Raw genomic sequence first — 20837 nt, forward strand, 5'->3', positions numbered from 1 at the left:
ATTGGCCATGAAGATTCGTGAGTCATAGTTGAAAATTGTTGAAGATTTTTTTTTTTATGGCAAAAAATAGTAAAATGAGTTGCTTCATTGCATTTAAGATACTAAGAATAAGGAAAACACTTGCCTCACCCCTCATTGCAGCTCTCCCTCGTACAAATGATTAAGATCCTCGGGATTCTTAAGAAAAATATACTCTTAGATAAAATTGTACTAATCTTTAATTAAAAGGTCAATTCTTATCTCTAGGAAATCTTTATTCTTCCTCTTATTTCAATCATTTCGCCTCAATCATGCGTCGAAGTTAGAGTAGTCCTAATGAATAATAAATGGGTCTTATTAACTTATGCCCTATGTCCTCAAAAATAAAATAAAAAATCCTAACAAAAACAGAAAAAAACTTTGAAGTGGGCAATCCGCTTCAAAATTTTGAACACCATGTGAAAATTCCACTGGCCAAAGCTCACAATTTTTTTAAATTGAATTTTGAAGGCTTATAAACATTGAGAATTTTGATGTTCCTCAATTCAATGGCTTAGAGCCAACAAATTTCTCCAATCCTCCATTAATTTAACAGTTTTGATTCATCAAAAAAAAAATTTGACAATGAAAATTTTGATTTCTTGATTCGTCGAATTTTATGAAATTCGATGGTCTTGAACCGTCAAATATAAACTTTTTTGTTTCACATTGTGGAAGGAACCGTCTCCATTGAATTACAACTGATATTTTCAATGAGGTATTTCAAATTTTGGCAAAAATGTAAGGCGTGAAATAAATTCAAAACACCGTATGTCATGTGACAAGGGGGGCTCCTTCACATTTTGAAGCGGGCTGCCCTTTTCAAAGTTGGACTCACCAAAAACACACTCAGATGCTTATTTTCGAAGTGTTTTAAGTGCTCCTTAAACATGGGGACAAGTTGATAAAACACATGATAAATTTAGGTAACGTTAATTACAGCATTTATGTTGGAAAATTTAACCAGACTAAGTGACTTTGTTTCAACATTTCTGTCAAGAGTAGACAAATAGGTATCTTTTCTTGGCTTACATCATAGGCCCCTTAATCATTTTAAATAAAGGTTAGAAAAAGAGGAAGCCAACATGGGAAAAACAAATGGAATATATGGCAATGATTTCGCACACTAACTATAAGATTTGTGCTCTTGGGATCAGTTAATAACTTAATACTACCTTACCTAATCTTATTTTAAATTAAAGGAGACACATTGATTGAAGTTTTGCCGCCTCGCATGAGTACAGTCCCACTAATCTTCAAAAGTGTAAAGTTTTTCAGATTTAGAAAAAAGGTTTCTCGTGACATGTTTAGAAATTGAAATTTCAATCCACGCATAATTAACATTAATTATACTTTTTATATCCTTGTCATCACATTTTATCTCAAAGAATTAAATGATTCTTATTCTTTCCTTCGATTTTCTCGAGAGCCACGGTTCCATATATATCATCATTTGGAGCCGACCAATTCGATGAAGAGGATGAAAAAGAGGCCCGCAAGAAGTATTCTTTCTTCAACTGGTTTTTCTTTGCCATAACATGGGATCACTCTTGGGTATTACACTACAAATTTATGTACAAGTGAAGATAGGTTGGGGATGGGGTTCGGAATCTTGGCAATTGCGATGTTCAGCTCCATTGTTATTTTACTCATCGGTATGCCATTTTATAGGCACCAGAAGCCCATGGGGAGTGCCATCAAAAGGTTTCTTCAGGTTAGTGTGGCTTCTGTGAGGAATCATTTGAGAGGAGTGGAGGTTGGACGAGAAATAGATCTTTATGAGGTCAAGACTAAAGAGTCTGATATAAAGGGTGCTCAAAAACTTTGCCACACCTCACAGTACAGGTGGGTCTAACTAAGTATGATTAATTATGTTGTTATCACTAATCAATCCAACTCTAGGTTTCTACTCTAGGGAGTTGGGTTACTACACAACTCCAGCTTTTCTTTTAGCACCACATGACAAAATCATTACAGCCCACACGGATAACCACATTAGCAATCCAACACCACAGCCTTCTAGATTTAATGAAAAAACTCATATTGAAAATATATATAATATATATATTGAAAATATATATATATATATATATCAAAAAGAATTTTTTTCCAACTTCATCTAAGATGTTGAAATTGCATGGTTACCGAATTTCCAAATTTAAAAGTAAAACTCAACTGTGAAAAATAACTTGATAAAAAAGATTTCTTCTCTTAAAATTTTATCCTTTATCCTGTGGCACGGGATCATGTTTTTGGATGCCACAATATTTTGAGCTCACGACCCCTAGTAAGTTTTAAAGTCTTCCTAAGTTAGTCAGGCTAGTCTGAGTGTCTTGCTCATCTTAAATAGCCGTTAATGTCGTTAATTAACCGTTTAAAAGTTCATTTTTTTCCCGTTTAATTAACAGGTTCTTAGACAAGGCAGCTGTTATAAAGGACACTGAAGCCAACACTACTAACCGTTGGAGAGTTTGTACAGTAACCCAAGTGGAAGAATTTAAATCCTTCATTAGGATTCTACCTGTATGGGCATCAACCATAGCCTTCTACATTGCATTTGCTCAACTCCATACCTTCTTCATTAGCCAAGCAGCGATAATGGACCGAAAAGTCGGCCCAAACTTTGTCATCCCTACTGGCTCTGTTACTATCTTCAATGCCAGCAATGGTCTCATCGTTGTCCCCATCTATGAAGGATGGATGCTTCCTATCCTTCGACACTACACTGGCCATCAACGTGGCCTGACTGCCCTACAACGAATGGGTCTTGGTCTATTTTTGTCTATATTCTCCATGATTTCATCCGCATTAGTTGAAAAAAAGAGGAGAGATCATTCTAAGACAATGCCTATTAGCGCGTTCTGGCTTGTCCCCCAATTCTTCATCTTAGGTACTGCCGAAGTGTTCACATATGTTGCACAATTGGAGTTTTTCTATCATGAAGCAACCGATGGGACTCGAAGCATTAGTAGCTCAATTTTCCTTACTGCGATTGGGATTGGGAGCTGGTTGAGTACCGCAATTGTTACGATCTTGGAGAATGCCACCGGTGGTGGAGATAAAGGGTGGTTGAGGAGCGATTTGAATCAAAGTCGGCTCGATTACTTCTACTGGGTGTTGACAGTTATTAATGCTATTAATTTCTTGATATTCTGGTTGGTTGCTTGGCGTTTCAAGGGGAGGGATTATGTTAGTAGTAGTGTGAGAAATGCAGGGTTGGTTGATTTGGATTACATAATTGAAGGGCATAGTGCTATAAAGAGATAGTATGGCGTTGGGGCTTAAAATGGGCCAGATCTATATATATAGATCCATTTTTTTATATGGATCCGGATCTAATTCTGATTCTACTAGATAAAATCATATCCGAATAATTTTGCTTTTACTTAATCCGAGTATCACCCAAGTGAATTGCTTGATTTGGGTCAGAAAATTTCTACTATACTTATTTGTTAATTGTTGTGCTACTTTATTTTAGGAAAAATTACTTAATTACGATCCTAGTGGAGGGGTTTCTTTCTAAATAATTCCTAGGTTTTGGGCGTCCATTTAGTAAAAATATTATTTCTTTATAGTTTATTATCGTTGAGCTCACCACTTTTTATTGTTTAGTTCAATAATTTTAATATCGAACTTACCACTTTTTGACAATGATTAAACATGACTTAAAAGAGTTGCGTCCATCAAAATATTAATATTATTGAACTTGATGATATTGTTATATTATTGATAAACACGATACTTTTAAGTCATTTAATTATTGTTGAGTTCGACAATATATTCATAAAAAAAATTGTTGAACTCGACAATAAAAATGTTGAACTAAACAATTAAAAGTAGTGAATTTAATACTAAGTGGTGTGTTAAACAATAAAAATGTTGACACTGTAAATGTGATCCAGATTTTTTTTTCCGACTTTGATATTGGGTAAATCACTTCAAAATACCCAAAATGCATATATCATATATAGCTGTGAAAGAAACGCTTGAATCAAAACATCAAAATTCGACATAATCATAAAAAAATATAGAATCTCAATTTTATTATTTATTTTTTATTTTTTATTTTTTTATTATTATTTCTAAATCGTCAAAATAAATTTTTAAAAAAGTATATCTAAATATTCACCATAAAAAAATCATCGGAAATGATAGCAATCGCCATTGGAAAACCTAACTATGTGTAATTCAAAACCATTATAATGAGTTGAGGTTCAAGGGCCATTAAGAAAGAATTCTTTTACTAATGAACTATTAAAATTTAAGGATTATTTAGAAATAAACCCCTATGTTAGGTTGTGTTAAGTTATTTTCTCCACAAAATTTGCCAAATTTTCTAAAAATTTCTGAATATAATATCACAGAAGTGGTCCATGGAAAATATGGGCTGCTTGAGAATATTAATTCAATACTTGCTGATTATTTCAGTAAAATCATAGATTTTTTGTGGAAGATTTTATATTTTTTCTTTGCCCTTGAATAAAACTTTTTAAACCTCAAAATTTAATTGAGAGCTAAAAATTGAAAAAAAGATCATCAAGTCCAAGCCTTATCGTCAGCTGAATCAATCCTGCAGGATGGATGAAAGAAAAGTTCATGGGGAAGGGGATAAAAAACAATGTGGATTATTATGGGTCAATTTCTTAAGGATTTAACTGAATCAAAAATAAATAAATAGTCATGGCCATCAATCATTAATTGGCTTATATCCACGTGGCATTCGTTAAAACACGTAAGAGTTTAGGAACAGATGGTCAACCACTGATTGTAATCTGAACATTTGATTATTTGTACAACATGAGGAAAAAGTGTCGAGCTCAAAATGCATGGATCAGTGGGTGGATTCTTCAAAAAAAAGTGCCAGGTGGCATGCAAAGGCAATCTGTAGTTGGGTTGGAATCCAACTCCAGAAACACAGGGCCTGCACTTTGAAAATGAGTTACGACTTTGGATCAGAATCTTTAGTAATCACAAAGATCGAACGACTTAGATGTAATCTGATAAATATGATCGATTGACTAATTAACATAATTCTTGGCTATCTCAAAAAATGACTCAATTGATGAAAATTTGCTTGAATCCTAGAAATAGTCAATTGAGATTCTCAAGTGGATTGCAACCTACTTGAGACTTAAGATAAGAAGCTTAGTTTGTATCAATATGACCAAATCCAAATGTTTGGACAGCAATTTTAAGTGCTCCTACACCAACCATTCCTAACATCAACGTCTTTTTAATTATCAAAAGTTGGATTAATGGGCCATCTTTCAACTAATGAACTCTCACATACCTCCAACCTAGGGGTGTCAACGGATAGATATCCGATCGGATAGTGATATATCCGAATCCGAAGTCAAAATTTTTTTAGTGATATCCGAATTCGAATCCGAATCCGATCGGATATCAGTAACTAATATTCGAATTCGTATCCGAAAAAATTATCGGATATTCGATATTATCCGATTCGAAAACTATCTGAAATTTATCCGAAAATTAATCGAAGGTGAGCCAACGCCGACGCTGATGGCAAAGGTCTGAAGAGGAGACAGAAAATAGAGCAGAAAACAAACCCAATGTGAGCCGACGCAGATGCCGATGCCGATGTCGAAGGTGAGGCCGCGATAGCGAGGGTTTGAACTGTTGAAGTCGTGAGGATGAGGTGAGGCGATGAGGGGCTGAGCCGTTGCCTGGGATCGTGACTGTGAGGGGTTGAGGTCGCGAGGCGACGCCGCGATGAAGAGGAAGAGCTAAGCTGAGCCGCAGCCTGAGATCGTTGAAGACGACGACACAACTGTTGATCTGTGCTTCACCGCGAGCTGTCCGAGTGTTTTTCGACAGAACTTGAAGTTCAGCTTCTCTAAGAACTTCTAACCCTAACGAATGAGAAGTTTATTCGATTTTAAAATTAAAATAAAAAGGTATTTATTTTATTGATTTCGGATCGGATATTATCGAATCGAATTTATCGATATCCGTATCCGAAACGTTATCGGATATTCAAAACTATCCGAATCCGAATCTGATATCCGAAAATTTCGGATAATATCCGAATTTTCGAATTCGAATTCGGATTTCGGCTATCCATTGACACCCCTACTCCAAACACAAACAAATCAAACTGTTTAATCAAAACAAGTAAAATGTACCAACAATTATGCCGGTGTTTGAGTCTCTATAATTAGTAGTGCTTATCTAACTAACAACCCATATCAGTGTATTTTTAGTAGAACAGGTCTTGAGTGAGTCTCCTCTTCATTGAATAGAGCTTCTTGCACACGCATAGCCTCCATGAATGGAATTGAGCCACAACACAGGTCCTCTCATTCACCCATGGATGGAATTGGAAAATCCCAGGAACAAAATGAAAAGGTACGTCGAGTGATTTGGGCATATAATTCTCTTATTTTTTATCTATAAATAACTGTGTTATCTGGAAAAGATATATTTGCAATCATGGTTTAAAAGATCATATTGGTTTGAAAAAACTGATATGTTATCGGCTAATGCATTCAATACAAACCAATACATTCCCGAAACATTCAATGTTTCAGGGTCAATGTTTCGTATTGGTCTTAGCCGATACCAATACATATCTTCCGATACATTTTGATATTTTAAACCATGTTTGCAATTATGCCCAAATTAAAGTTCATTGGAGTAGAATTGTAGTTGATCTGATAGATATCTTAAATCTTGTGGGTGTGATTGTTCGTGAGGGAACTACCAAGTACTTTTCTTTTTGAATAATGATTTTATAACTAGAAAGTCTTCACTTGGTCAATACTCGGCTGATGTCTTATGGACACAAATTCCAGATCTGTTTCTTCCGAATACACAAATGCAAATCCACATAAAAGATGTGCATTTGTTTGTCCTGAGGAAACAAATCTATGGTTTCGAGTATGTAACACATTAGCCGAGTATTGACCAAGTGAAGACTTTCTAGTTAGAATATCAACATTTTTCTTTTTTCTTTTTTTTTCGGGGGGAGGGGGCGTTGGGAGAAACAGGGGTTAAGAGGTATCAAGGCCTCTTAGAGCACACGACTAATCCTTGGGGCAAGTGCAGCCCCCACCACTCACACGCATTAAGTAATTTTTGGGATAAATGCCTTTAGGGGGGATTCAAACTCAAGACCTCTACTGCTTTGAGAAGTGATCTTGGCAATCTCACCAACCCTTAGATGGTTAAGTACCATGTACATTTACCGTTGCATTTGTTTTATATAGGCTTGGGTTCCATTGACTCACTAAAAAAACAAAAAATCTATGAGTATTATTATTGGAAATGAAAAATATTCGAGGATGCTAACTTCTTAATAAATCTTGGTAGTTTTATCTATGGTTTCAAAATAAAAACTTACAATCAAACACCTTAAATTATCCTTTTAATTTCTAATCACATATTGAGAGAGAATAATTAATGTGTACATAAGGAGGATGGTCAGCCTTCGTCCACAACATTGGCGAGTAATGGTTGCGTGGACTTTCGAGGGAGAATTGCAGATAAGCGAAAAACAGGAGGATGGAAGGCATCTCCATTCATCATAGGTTCAATATTTTTCTTGTTTTCCAAGCTCCACTTTGTCTCTCTTAATTTTATTCTTCGGTTGTTATACTTGTGGAATTTTTATTTAAGGTGATAGATAGTAAGTGTGGTGAATGGGTTGGCAGTGAACGAGGTGGCAGAGAGGTTGGCATTTTTCGCAGTGGCGGTGAACATGGTATCTTATTTGGTAATAGAGATGCACCAGTCTCTGCCTAATGCAGCTACACACGTTACCGACTGGATTGGGGCTGCCTATGTTCTTACCCTTCTCGGAGCCTTCCTCGCTGATGCTTATTTGGGCCGATTTAAAACCATCATCATCTTCTCTTGCATCTATGCTGTGGTAAGTGGAAAGATTAAGTACTCTTATAATCTACTTATATGTTTTTTTTTTTTCTAAAACTTATTTCCCTCATTAATTTAACATATTGAATTTGAGCCTACTTTTGGTCATCTGGGAGAATTTAGGCATATGTTTGCTCACATCCCATTTTCAGGGAATGGTCCTGCTAACACTCTCAGCTTCCATAGACAGCCTACGCCCACCTCCATGCCTTGGCCGAGTTTGCAAACCAGCATCAAATAGCCAGACAGCCTTCCTCTACTGTGCATTGGCCTTAATTGCGCTAGGAACAGGTGGGATAAAACCATGTGTGTCATCGTTGGGAGCTGACCAATTCGATGAAGCAGACGAAAAAGAGGTCCAAAAGAAGTACTCTTTCTTCAACTGGTTCTTCTTTGCCATCAACATGGGAGCAATCTTGGGCATTACACTTCTAGTTTATGTACAAGCGAATGTAGGTTGGGGTTGGGGGTTGGGGGTCCCAACAATTGCGATGTTCTGCTCGATCGTTATTCTAGGCATGGGGGTACCATTTTATAGGTACCAGAAACCCATGGGGAGTGCATTTACAAGGTTCATACAGGTTGGTGTGGTTTCTGTGAGGAACCATTGGAGAGGAGTGGAGGTTGGACGAGAAGCTGATCTTTATGAGGTCAAGACCAAAGAGTCTGATATCTTTGGTGCTCGAAAACTTCGCCACACCTCACAATACAGGTGGGTTTAAGTATGGCTAATTACGTTGTCATTACTTATCAACCCTACTCTTGCTTTGTATTCCAGGGAGTTGGATAGTTACACAACTCCAGGTTTCCTATGTGCATCACGTGGAAAAATCATTAGGCCCACTGACTCATTTATAATGGATCAATGCCATCATCATAACCTCTTATCATACATGGGACAATATATATAAGACTAGATATGTATAGATACACCTGGTTATGAATTGCCGTTAATTAACCGTTTAGTTTTTTATTTTATTTTTTCGTTTAACAGATTCTTGGACAAGGCAGCCGTTATAACGGATCATGAAGATAATACTAGAAACCGTTGGAGACTTTGCACAATAACCCAAGTAGAAGAATTCAAATGCTTTGTAAGAGTTCTACCCGTGTGGGCATCAACCATAGCTATCTCCATCTCATTTGCCCAACTTTCTACTTTCTTCATTAGCCAAGCCCTCATCATGGACCGAAAACTTGGCCCAAATTTTGTCATCCCTGCTGGCTCCGTACCCGTCTTCAGCGCCATCAATGCTCTCATCCTTGTTCCCATCTATGAAAGATGGATGGTTCCAATCCTTCGTCACTACACTGGGCATCGACGTGGCATAACCTCACTACAACGAATGGGTGTTGGTTTATTCTTGTCTATATTCTCCCTGATTTCGGCTGCATTAGTTGAAAAGAAAAGGAGAGATCATTATAACCCAAAGTCCATGAGTTTATTTTGGCTTCTCCCCCAATTCTTCCTCATGGGTAGTGCGGAAGTGTTCACATATGTTGGACAATTGGAGTTTTTCTACGATGAAGCAACTGATGGGACTCGAAGCATTAGTAGTGCAATGTTCCTTAGTGAGATTGGGATTGGGAGTTGGTTGAGTACCGCAATTGTTAAAATCTTGCAAAAAGCCACGGGTGGTGAAGATAAAGGGTGGTTTAGGAACAATTTGAATCAAAGTCGGCTCGATTACTTCTATTGGGTGTTGACGGCCATTAATGCCATTAATTTCTTGATATATTTGTTGGTTGCTTGGCGTTTCAAGGGTAGGGATAATGTTGGTTGTAGTGTAATAGAAGCAGAGTTTGTCGATTTGGATGGTGGAATTGAAGGACAGGGTGCTATAGAGAAATAGTATGGTGTGTAACTGAAATTTATTACTTTTGTTGTTTGTAATTGTCCTTAAGCTATAATTTGAACAAATTTGTAATTGTCCTTTACAATTCTATGCGACCTTCTAAATTTTAGACAAAATGTGTTATGTGGAACTACTTAATGATGATTTAAGAAAAAATAATTAATGAAGTATCCCACGTTTATCAATCGGCCATGAAGATTCGTGAGTCATAGTTGAAAATTGTGGAAGAATTTTTTTTTTTTATGCCAAAAAATAGTAAAATGAATTGCTTCATTGCATTTAAGATACTAAGAATAAGGAAAACACTTGCCTCACCCCTCGTTGCAGCTCTCCCTTGTACAAATGATTAAGATCCTCGGGATTCTTAAGAAAAATATACTCTTAGATAAAATTGTACTAATCTTTAATTAAAAGGTCCATTCTTATCTCTAGGAAATCTTTATTCTTCCTCTTATTTCAATCATTTCACCTCAATCATGGGTTGAAGCTAGAGTAGTCCAAAGAATAATAAATCGTTCTTGTTAACTTATGCCTCTGTCCTCAAAAATAAAATAAAAAATCCTAACAAAAACAGAAAAAACTTTGAAGTGGACAGTCCACTTCAAAATTTTGAACACCATGTGAAAACTGAAAATTTTGAAAGAAAATTCCACTGGCCAAAGCTCACAAATTTTTTAAATTGAATTTTGAAAGCTCATAGCCATTGAAAATTTTGATGTTCTTCAATTCGATGGCTTAGAGCCATCAAATTTCTCCAATCCTCCATTAATTTAACAGTTTTGATCCATAAAAATAAAATAAAAAAATTGACAATGAAAATTTTGACTTCTTGATTCGTCGAATTTTATGAAATTTGATGGTCTTGATCTGTCAAATATAAGTTTTTTATTTCTACATTGTGGAAAGAACCCTCTCCATTAAATTACACGTGACATTTTCAATATGATATTTCAAATTTTGACAAAAATATAAGATGTGAAATAAATTCAAAACACCATATGTCATGTAACAAGAGGGGTTCCTTCACATTTTGAAGTGGGCTGTCCGTTTCAAAGTTGGACTCACCAAAAACACACTCAAATGCTTATTTTCAAAGTGTTTTAAATGCTCTTTAACATGGGAACAAGTTAACAAAACCCATGATAAATTTAGGTAACGTTAATTACAACATTTATGTTGGAAAATTAACCAGACTAATTGACTTTGTTTCAACATTTCTGTCAAGAGTAAACAAATAGGTATCTTTTCTTGGCTTACATCATAGGCCCCTTAATCATTTTAAATAAAGGTTAGAAAAAGAGGAAGCCAACATGGGAAAAACAAATGGAATAAATGGCAATGATTTCGCACACTAACTATAAGATTTGTGCTCTTGGGATCAGTTAATAACTTAATACTACCTTACCTAACCTTTTAAAGGAGACACATTGATTGAAGTTTTGCCGCCTCGCATGAGTACAGTCCCACTAATCTCCAAAAGTGTAAAGTTTTTCAGATTTAGAAAAAAGTTTTCTCGTGACATGTTTAGAAATTGAAATTTCAATGGACGTATAATTAGCATTATTATACTTTTTATATCCTCATCATCACATTTTATCTCAAAGAATTAATGATTCTTATTCTTTCCTTCAATTTTCTCCAGAGCCACGGCTCCATATATATCATCAATAAATTTAAAAAAAAAAAAAAATTAAGGCAGAATTTATAAGTCACTCATAGCTCCATATATAAATAAATAAAAATTGGGTGTTTCACTACCTAATTTGAAACATCCTCAAACCACCAGCCCTAAAAATAATTACATAATTATAAAAAATTACTTAAAGGTCCTTTGTGGAGGGACTTCTTTCTAAATAGTCCCTGAGTTTTGGATGACTCTTAATAGTCCCCGATCACATCTCACACATTGTAATTGAAATACCCGAACTACACTTTTTTCTCATCTTCTTCACATAATTAGGTTTTCCAACAATGAATACAATCATTTTCGATTATCGTGAATGACGAATGGAAAAGATTAATGCTAGAGTGACCTCAATGAGGGACACACAGAGGACATCTTGACGTTGTGGCACTCGCATTCCCATTGATGTGTTTTCTCCGAGATACGAGTAAAATGCATCTACGGACATGTGCATGCCACTATGTTAAGGTGTTCCCCGTGTGTCCCTCACTGAAGTGACTCCAGCACGACTCAATGGAGAATGATGTGCTCTTAATTTTGAACATTTAAATGATATTTTTATTTATTTATTTTGACGATTTATAAAATAATGAAGAACAAAGTTAAAATTATAAAAATAATTATGATTTTGTTGTAACCATTGATTTGAGTGTCTGTTTTGCAATTATGATTTGCGTTTTGAGCATTTTAATAAGATTTATGTAGTATCGAAGTCGAAAAATGAAGAAAAAAATTGGATCACATTTACTAGATCAAGTTCACTACTTTATATTGTCTAGTTCTACATTTGTATTGTCGGACTCACCATGTATTGTCGAGCTCATCACTTTTTATTGTCGAGTTCACCATTTTCTATTATTGAGTTCAACAGTAATTAAACGTGATTTAAAAGCATCGAGTTCATCACTAATTGATATTAATATTTTGACTTTGATTATATATAATTATAGATAAATTTGACGCTTTTAAGTTGTGTTAGATTACTATTGAACTTGACAATAAAAAGTGATGAACTCGACACTAAAAATGTTGAACTCAATAATAAAAAGTGGTGAACTCCAAAAATAAAAATATTGAAATCAACAATAAAAAGTGATGAACTCGACACTGTAAATGTGATCCAAATTATTATTTTTTTTTTCCAATTCGATACTCGATAAATCTTCTCAAAATACCCAAAATGCATTTATCTTACAACATTTTTTTATAATCATAAAAAAAACATTTAAATGTTCAAACTTAAGAATATATCATTCTCATTCATCATTTGCAATTTAAAAAAAATCATCAAAAATGATTAGAACCACCATTGAAAAATCTAATTATGTGAAGAATATGAGAAAAACGTAGTTCATGTATTTTAAAAACACTACAACATGAGATGAGGTCGAGGGAAGATTAAGGAAAAAAAAGTTAACTAGATAGACTATAAAGAGATCACCCAAAACTTAGGGATTATTTAGAAAAACTCCCTCCACGAAGGTCCTTTAAGTAATTTTCCCAAAAAAAAAATGCACTAGAAGCTCTTCTATGCGCGAAAGGAAGTAGGATTTGATTTTATATTAAATGAAGAGGTTTTCTATTGCCACACCACTTAGGGCACTCCAATTAATATGATGTTGAAATATAATCCAACGAACAGAATAATAATAACTAATGCAAAATACCTTGAGCAATTTTTCAATCTAATTTCGTGTATAGATAGATAACCTTTTCAATCTGACTTGAAACAAAGAAGAAGGTCGAACTGAGTTGAGGCGCGGATTTAGTCACTTTCTATAAGGCGTTTCAAGACTACACAAAAATTTGAGTGTGCAAGCAGAGTATTGGCACGTCTGCCCCCAAGGTACAACAACTTGATTACCACCAGATTAGTACTCATCTACTCATTGCACCAGAGTAAGTATCACCTAAATCCACACCAGTTTCATTTGCCAGGATATAACGAAATTGAATGAAAGAAGTTTAGTGTTTTTGGGAGAAAAAAAAAACTTGAAAGCTTATATTAGCACTCACAGAACCAGAAGAAAGTTAACAAGATTGAGAAAGATAGAAAGATGTTTTTGTTCATATCTTTTCCTAATCTACGTGGAAGTATATATATATATAGAGATGTCCATTTTCCTCTCCCTTTCAACCAAGTTCTTTTTTGTACATTTTGCTAAAAGGAAGACATAAAATAATAAAAAAAGACAAGTACAAGTGATATATAAGAAAAAACTTTTTCTTTAATATATTTATTATAATATTTTTATTAAACATTTTTCTTTAAGAGAGCTGCTATTAGCCAACTTTTACTTATTACACCCTAATTAAAAAATAAAGAAAATAAGTAAATGATTGAGAATAAGTAAAAGTTGGGGTGCCAATAAAAGTTTTTCTCAATTTATATATATATATGGGAAGTGTTTGGAGACCCTAAAAAGAGCCAAACATTCTGCTGAACATTTTTGAAATAATGAGCTGATTTTTCGTGAGGATGATCTTTATAGTGAAGAGATCATCCTCACCAAAATCAGCTCATTCTGAAACCTCTAACCCTAATTTACAAATTGATGAATTGTGAATCGTTCAATTTTTATAAACCACTTTTGATGAGGTTAGAAATTTTGGAATAGGCTGATTTTTTATGATGAAGATTTTTATGAAGATGATCTCCTCATTATAAAAACCATCCTCACAAAATATCAGCTCATTCTGAAACCTCTAACCCATACATAGAAAAAATGTTTGACTCTCTTTAGGACTTCTGAACGTTACTATATATATATATGGGGACGGTTCAGCAGCCCTAAAGTTTGTCAAGTTTGGTGCCAAACATTTTTCAAAATATGGGTTAAAAGCTTTGGAATGAGCTGATTTTTTGTGAGGATGATCTCTATGATGAGGAGATCATCCTCACCAAAAATCAGCATATTCCAAAACTTCTATCTCCATCAAAAGTGATTTATAAAAATTGGACGGTCCACGATTCTTCAACTTGTAAACTAGGGTTAGAAGTTTCAAAATGAGCTGATTTTTTGTGAGGATGATCTCTTCACCGTAGAGATCATCCTCACAAAAAATCAGCATATTCCAAAACTTCTAACCCCATCAAAAGTGATTTACAAAAAATGTTTGGCACCAAACTTGGCAAACTTTAGGGCTGCCAAACCGCTCCCTAATTGTAAACAACTACTGAAATTATTTGAACGAGTGTTGTAAATTGTAATGTTAAGAAATAATTTGAGTCAAAACTTTTTAATGTTTGAATGATGTGTTTTAATCTTTATTTGGGATGTGATAAATAATTTATGAAATTGAGGGTGTCACAAGTAAAAGGTGGGTGAGCAACGGTAAGTCTCTTATTTAATCATCAAAATCATGTAGGCATAATTGCCTTAGGTTCAAAACCTAGGGCAGCCCAAAGTGAATCCAGCTACATTAAGCAGGCTCACCTAACCTAACTCTTTTAATAGGTAAAAATCAAGAAGCAGTATAATTTTATCCAAAGTTTTGATTGTGTATCCATTAATTCTGCATTTTATTTTTTGGGTATCGTAACATTTACGAAAATTTCCAAATATAGAATCCAATGGAATAATTGATAGGATCGATTGCCTTGGGAGAGGAGGATGAATAGTTAGTGAATGATTGTAATAGATCCCCTCGGATGTTTGGGGATTAAAATAGTGTGAATTGGGGGAGGAATTGTCGGGTCCACTAATTCATTTGAAAATTCAGATACGAAAGCTTTAAGTCATTTCAAGCCATTATGATCATTGTCACCCTCACCATGGATACATTTCCTTGATCATCATCTAACTATATTAAAGTAACCATTCTCAACCTGCCAAAAAAATAATAATAAATAATTATTTCCAACCAGTTTGCCCGGCCATTTCAAAATTTTGAAGGAATTCTCTTTGCACTATGACATATGGCTTTTTGTACTTAATTCGCATCCCTACTTTTTCATTAATTTTGGAATACCTCTTTAAAGATCCCATGTACGTGTCATAGTGCAAGGAGGATTCCTTCAAAATTTTGAAGTGGGCTGCCTGCTTTCATAAAAATTAAAAATTCATTTCAAACTGTAGAGCTTTCTTCTTCATGGAGCATAGATATGGAGGTAATATTTCCCAAAATATTTTTTATTTTTATCTTTTAATGACCACTTGCATCTGAAGGTATATATGATGTGCCTCTTCAACTTAATACATATTAGACACTGATATAATTCGTCCTATAGATGAATTAGTGTCTCTTGTATACATACCTCGTGATCACTAACAAGATATGGATTTTTCTCTCGTGTCTCTATTACTCCGAGGCACCACCCATGTGGTTTTTATAAGGTATATATATACCTTAGTATGATACAACATAATTTAGTACTCTAGTAACGTTGTTGTGGTATGAAGCGATGGTGGTGATTAATGGACATTAAGAGGAGACAATTTTGAGGCAATGCTAAAGCCCCTCTTTCTTCAATAGCTTTTTGGGTGTCCAATTTCATCCAAATAGGATTGTAGATAACATTATTTGCACCAACTTGACTAATTGAAAATGATCTTTGCAAAATTTAAAATGAATGAGGAAAAAAATAAAAAGACGAAAGAAAGTTCTTTATGAAGTGATGGTTTCGATTTCTTTGGATTGAATTAGGGTTTGGTCATTCAAGAACGAACTCGATTTGTAAAGGGTAGTTAGGTCATATATGTTTGTCTAAAAGAAAAAATCCTAGGTGAAGAGGGTATGTCATTAGCTTGAAAACATTGTGTTATGTTTAAAAGAAAAAGTCCTAGGTAAAGTCAATAACCTGATGATTTTGATCTCCGACAGGATTATATAAAGCTTACCTAACGTTATGTAATCGAGCTTTAGACCAATTGGTTTGACACATTGCAAAACAACTTTGAGATCGTGGTTTCAAGTCCAGCTTACCCATCGAAAACATAAATGAACATCATCATGTAATCCTAATTACATCAATGATGATGAAGGCATTTATATAGTAAAACATAATAATACTTTAATAGATACCTATTAGAGAGAATGCCTAAGTTTTAAAATAGAATTAATAATTCCCTCCATAGTTCTAAGATTTACTTTTTCTTGACCTTGATCTATTAATTTTCATTTACACACTCATCTATATCAATTCCATGACCCTTAAGGACTCAGTTCTGGACTTTCATTTACTTTTGTCGCTAATTATATGTGTAAAGGTTTATATCTGCACCCTAAGTAGGATTGGATAATTCTCAAATTAGGGATTATTTCACCTATCAATACCAGACTATTTACCTTTACCATTTTTCTTTATTGAGGAGACGACTAGATGTGTCAAATATGACTCATAGAACAGTTAAGGTAAAACAAAATTACTCTTTTATAAATAAAATAAAATATAACAAGAGAGCAAATCAAAGTACAAGTAAAATAAATAAAAAAGCTTCAATACAAGCACAATCTCTCTCTTTTTAACTTAGTACTGTAGCTTAAGTTCCGTAGAACACGAGTACAATAACAATTCCCTTTTGTCCCATCACACATTTTCGGTGGACGAAGGTAGTAGAGGCTGAACGAGGGATGATTTGGTGTGGCTTGTTGTCCTGTTGTTCCCGTGCTCCGTAATGGATGGAATCACAGCAACAGCTGCAGCGGCAGCAAACTTTCTCTCTTCACTCTTGCCCCATAGAACCAAGTACAATCCAATGATGATCAGCACCGCACCAATGATCCTATACACCACATTCAAAGCAAATTAAAATACATTACAGAGATTAGAAAAATCTTAGCCGTGGGATTTGGGGGACTGACTGTTATGATGGATCATTCAATCATGGGCCCACCTATTGGATGGACCAGGACCATTTCCTTCAATCAAACGGTTGGAAATGTCCAAACTCTATGAGTCATGTGTTATTAAGGTAGGGCCCATTAAGTAGATGGTTGATGGGTTTTTGGACAAAGAGAAAAATAAGGATGGGTGAACCTACCCTCCCAAATAGAATTCTTCGCCTAAAGCCATGGAAGCCATAATAGCGACAACTAAGGTTTGTACAGGTTGATACACCGCAACGAACACCGGGCCACCCCTGTCGATGCACCATATCTGTACAGCGAAGGCAATCCCCGAAGCTACGAACCCCTGCAACCCCAACCGCTTCATCATGTCAGTTGTGTCACCATCACTAAAAACTATAATAAATAAAACTTTTTTTTTTTAATCCAGATCCTGTACTCCAAGGAGTTGGTCAGCTAATGAACTCCCTGATGTACAAAATCACTTTTTTTAGATGAATCACCACCTATCAAAAAATATGAATCAATCAATCAAACAAACTCACAGCATAGAAAACACTGAATAATTCACCCCCAGAGTGGACCATCCAAGCTTGGGAATCCCTTTCCAAGGCAGCAGCAATGGCGAGAAACTGAAGAACACCAAAGAAACAAGTGTAGGAGGTGACAGAGAGGCGAGCAGGGTATTTCTTGAGAACAGGGGCTTGGAGGACGAGCCAGGCTGACCAGGAAAGGCAGTGACCGATGAGGTACACGCATCCCAAGGTCCAGTTCTTTCCCTTGGCGTCTCCAAGGGAAAGAAATAAAGACGATGTTATTGTTTGATGCAGTGGAGGGGTAGGGGTAGGAGGAGATGGGGAGAATATGGTAGGGCCTTTGTAGAGTGTAATGACCGATGCACCCGCGACGCACGATAACGTGCCCAGCACTTTCGCAATACCATCCTTTCTGTTTATGCGCACTCTCTCTATCCTGACAATCATAACAATAACAATAACGACATCATCAGATTATATAATAATAATTATGCTAAAGTTACCCCAATATTGTACGTCATATCCCACTTTCCGTGAAAGTGTGAAATGAGGTACAACCTTGAGGTCACTGCATCTAGATTCAAATAATTGACATGAATTCTAAAAGACTAGTCTGACTCTTACATGTTAAAAATTAAGGCAACACTTTATAATATCACACCAATATTTAAAATAATGGACTTGAAAGAGTGAGGATAAATTTTTTGGAAGAAAATTGCTAAAGTGACTTGAAATAATATTCCAAGTAGCACTCCAGTGTTTAGAAAATTGTAGACACTTTTTATTTAGATAAAAGTGTTATATACTCCATAAAAATCAATGTGCAAAATGTCATAAATATTTTTTCTCGAGATACAAGTGTTATATAGTCAAGGACAATTGATGTGTTAAAAATCGTAGATGATTTTTCTCAAAGACAATCGATGGTTCTTAGTATACTCAAGTGCTATTTCAAGTATGTCCTTGTGAAAAAGTCTATCCCATCATTCATGTGGTGCACCCATAAACTTTACTAGAACTCGTCAGATTGATCACGGTATCAACCCCTGAGACTGATAGACAAGTCATCTCAAACTTAATTTGTTTATCGAAAATCAATCCATTGTCTCATTGTTGAAGGAGACAATTCAATCTCATTCATGGACAAGTTCGAGTACTGTAGATTTGTACACCTAGAGATACACGAATACACTTCCCCATAAAATAGAGTATCTCGGGGAATCGTGAATCCCGAATTGTACAAATCTACGGTTCCAGAACTTGTCCACGTCAAGGAGTCATTTGAGTATGCCACCTAATGAATCATATCATCAGGACTCTATAATAAAATCATTTATGGTATTTATTTATAACATATAATGATAAGGTAATATCATTATAATCGAAACAGAAACAAATACACTTTCGTAACTAACTTACTTAGTAAGGCTAGTTGGACCCTAATCAAAATATGGTGAAGTTTTTAAAAAGTTGCCCCTGGTTGTTCTATTGTCGTAGACTTGTAGTCAAGGTATGCAACGTTAATACTTTAGAATTATGGAGGCATATAAAAAATATATATAATTGATAAAGGAGGTGAGTTTAAATTAACCCAAGAAAAGAGCAAATGGGCTTGCCTGAGTGCAACAGCCATGAGGAAAGTTAAAGCTGGAACAGAATTCTGAATAGCAGAGGCGAAGGTGGGGGATGTATTATCCAAACCCAACAAATAGAATCCTTGATTTGCGGTTATTCTGTGGTGAGAAGAACCAAAATGTAAGTCAATCAAAGATTTTTACTTTCTAGTGATCTGGAATTATGTTGTTGAATTTTACCCAATAAGTGCAAGTACGAAGAACTGAAGTATAAAAGAAAAAGTCATGCCCGGCCTCTCCTTCCTATACAAATTCACAGTATGTTAAAAACAAAGAATATTAAAAGTAAAAGAGATGATTGTGAGTTTTAAAAAATAAAATTGTTTGAATGTTTGCTTACTTTTCTAGAAAATAAGCAAATGGTGCGAGCAGAAGCAAAGCTATAATGTTCCTATAAACAGGAAAAACAACTTTGCTTATTCCCATATTAAGGGCAGCTCTTGAAACAACGTGAAACCCAGCATAACCAAACTGCAAGGCCAACATGGCCAAGTGCAGCTTGGTTCGTTCTGGAATGGAGCACATTCTACTGCCCCAAGTTGAACCAGTATCCGCCATTGAAGCAGACACCAAGATAGTAAGATAGAGAAAGAAAGAGAGATGAGTAGAGATGGGAGTGATAGGGGGGTGAGGGTTGGGTTGTAGATATACTCGAGAAGGAAGTCAGAGGGTCCCACAAGTGGGCCCTAAAATAGGTTATGTCGACTGTTAAGAACCCTTCAAATGTTTTTTATTGTCTCCCACTTTCTTCTCTTCCTCATATCCTTGACTGACAAAGGGTCCAGTCCCAACTCTCTATTTTAGTTCTAAGTGGAATGCACTTTGGAAGCCTTTTGATTTGATTAACCTAAATACCGATTTAAGGCGATTCGTAATTAGAATTGTTTATTAGACCCCAATTAGGGTTAGTTATATTGAGTGTTAGAAGCTCGTTTAGACTTATATATTTTCGATATAAAAGGAGCCCTTTTGTTTGCAGACCTTATTAAACCCAGGTACTATTCACATATAATACTCAAAATGTTGAAACAAACCGCTCCTTACAAGTTGCTCACCTTGCATTTAAAACTTTGTTATGAATTATCCCTTGATAAAATCAATTATTAAAAAAAAATGCTAAGCTGACTTCATATAACACTTCCTTCAACATAACACCGTGATACCTTGGTGGTGTGCAGAGAAAAGCATTTATGCACACCACCACGTCAGTGCAGTATTGTAGGAAGTCAATGTAGCACGAACATATTTTTAAATGACAAGATTACAATCTCATAAATTATAAAAATATAATCATTTTTTTTTTTATAATTTTGGACATAAAATATTCAAATACCATTAAATATTAAAATTAGTAAAAAGAAAAAAAATATATCATTCACTCCATTTGTAAAATTTGTTTGTAGATAAAATATGAAGGATAACTAAA

The 20837-nt window shown here is 35.0% G+C and overlaps 2 protein-coding genes and 1 pseudogene across 2 annotated transcripts; 2 read left to right on the forward strand and 1 right to left on the reverse strand.

Moving 5' to 3' along the window:
* The first annotated feature begins 1615 nt into the window (after positions 1 to 1615).
* Positions 1616 to 3285, forward strand: LOC147407416 (protein NRT1/ PTR FAMILY 8.2 pseudogene; annotated as a pseudogene).
* A 2957-nt stretch (positions 3286 to 6242) lies between these two features.
* Positions 6243 to 9868, forward strand: LOC147407417 (protein NRT1/ PTR FAMILY 8.2-like). The gene is made up of 5 exons (XM_086432840.1): positions 6243 to 6387; positions 7454 to 7568; positions 7692 to 7909; positions 8064 to 8623; positions 8906 to 9868. The coding sequence occupies exons 1-5, from the start codon at positions 6307 to 6309 to the stop codon at positions 9762 to 9764; spliced, it is 1833 nt and encodes a 610-aa protein (XP_086288966.1). The 5' UTR covers positions 6243 to 6306; the 3' UTR covers positions 9765 to 9868.
* Positions 9869 to 16807: 6939 nt separating this feature from the next.
* On the reverse strand, positions 16808 to 20038 carry LOC147407418 (protein WALLS ARE THIN 1-like). Its single transcript, XM_086435982.1, has 6 exons — positions 19752 to 20038; positions 19592 to 19654; positions 19394 to 19510; positions 17787 to 18213; positions 17436 to 17587; positions 16808 to 17177 (listed from the first exon to the last, which is right to left on the reverse strand). The coding sequence occupies exons 1-6, from the start codon at positions 19967 to 19969 to the stop codon at positions 16982 to 16984; spliced, it is 1173 nt and encodes a 390-aa protein (XP_086292108.1). The 5' UTR covers positions 19970 to 20038; the 3' UTR covers positions 16808 to 16981.
* Positions 20039 to 20837: the final 799 nt, after the last annotated feature.

Source organism: Akebia trifoliata, chromosome 3 (genome assembly GCF_017979445.1).
Source record: "Akebia trifoliata isolate Shusen 1 chromosome 3, ASM1797944v1, whole genome shotgun sequence".
NCBI lineage: Eukaryota > Viridiplantae > Streptophyta > Magnoliopsida > Ranunculales > Lardizabalaceae > Akebia > Akebia trifoliata.

Excerpts from the sequence above, each read along its gene's own strand:
- LOC147407417 (XM_086432840.1), top strand. The coding sequence starts at position 6,307 with ATGAATGGAATTGAGCCACAACACAGGTCCTCTCATTCACCCATGGAT. Across the intron at positions 7,569-7,691 it reads GGCATCTCCATTCATCATAG|TGAACGAGGTGGCAGAGAGG; the intron begins GTTCAATATTTT and ends ATGGGTTGGCAG. Across the intron at positions 7,910-8,063 it reads TCTCTTGCATCTATGCTGTG|GGAATGGTCCTGCTAACACT; the intron begins GTAAGTGGAAAG and ends TCCCATTTTCAG.
- LOC147407418 (XM_086435982.1), bottom strand. The coding sequence starts at position 19,969 with ATGGCGGATACTGGTTCAACTTGGGGCAGTAGAATGTGCTCCATTCCA. Across the intron at positions 19,655-19,751 it reads TTTGCTTATTTTCTAGAAAA|GAAGGAGAGGCCGGGCATGA; the intron begins GTAAGCAAACAT and ends GAATTTGTATAG. Across the intron at positions 18,214-19,393 it reads CTCATGGCTGTTGCACTCAG|GATAGAGAGAGTGCGCATAA; the intron begins GCAAGCCCATTT and ends TATGATTGTCAG.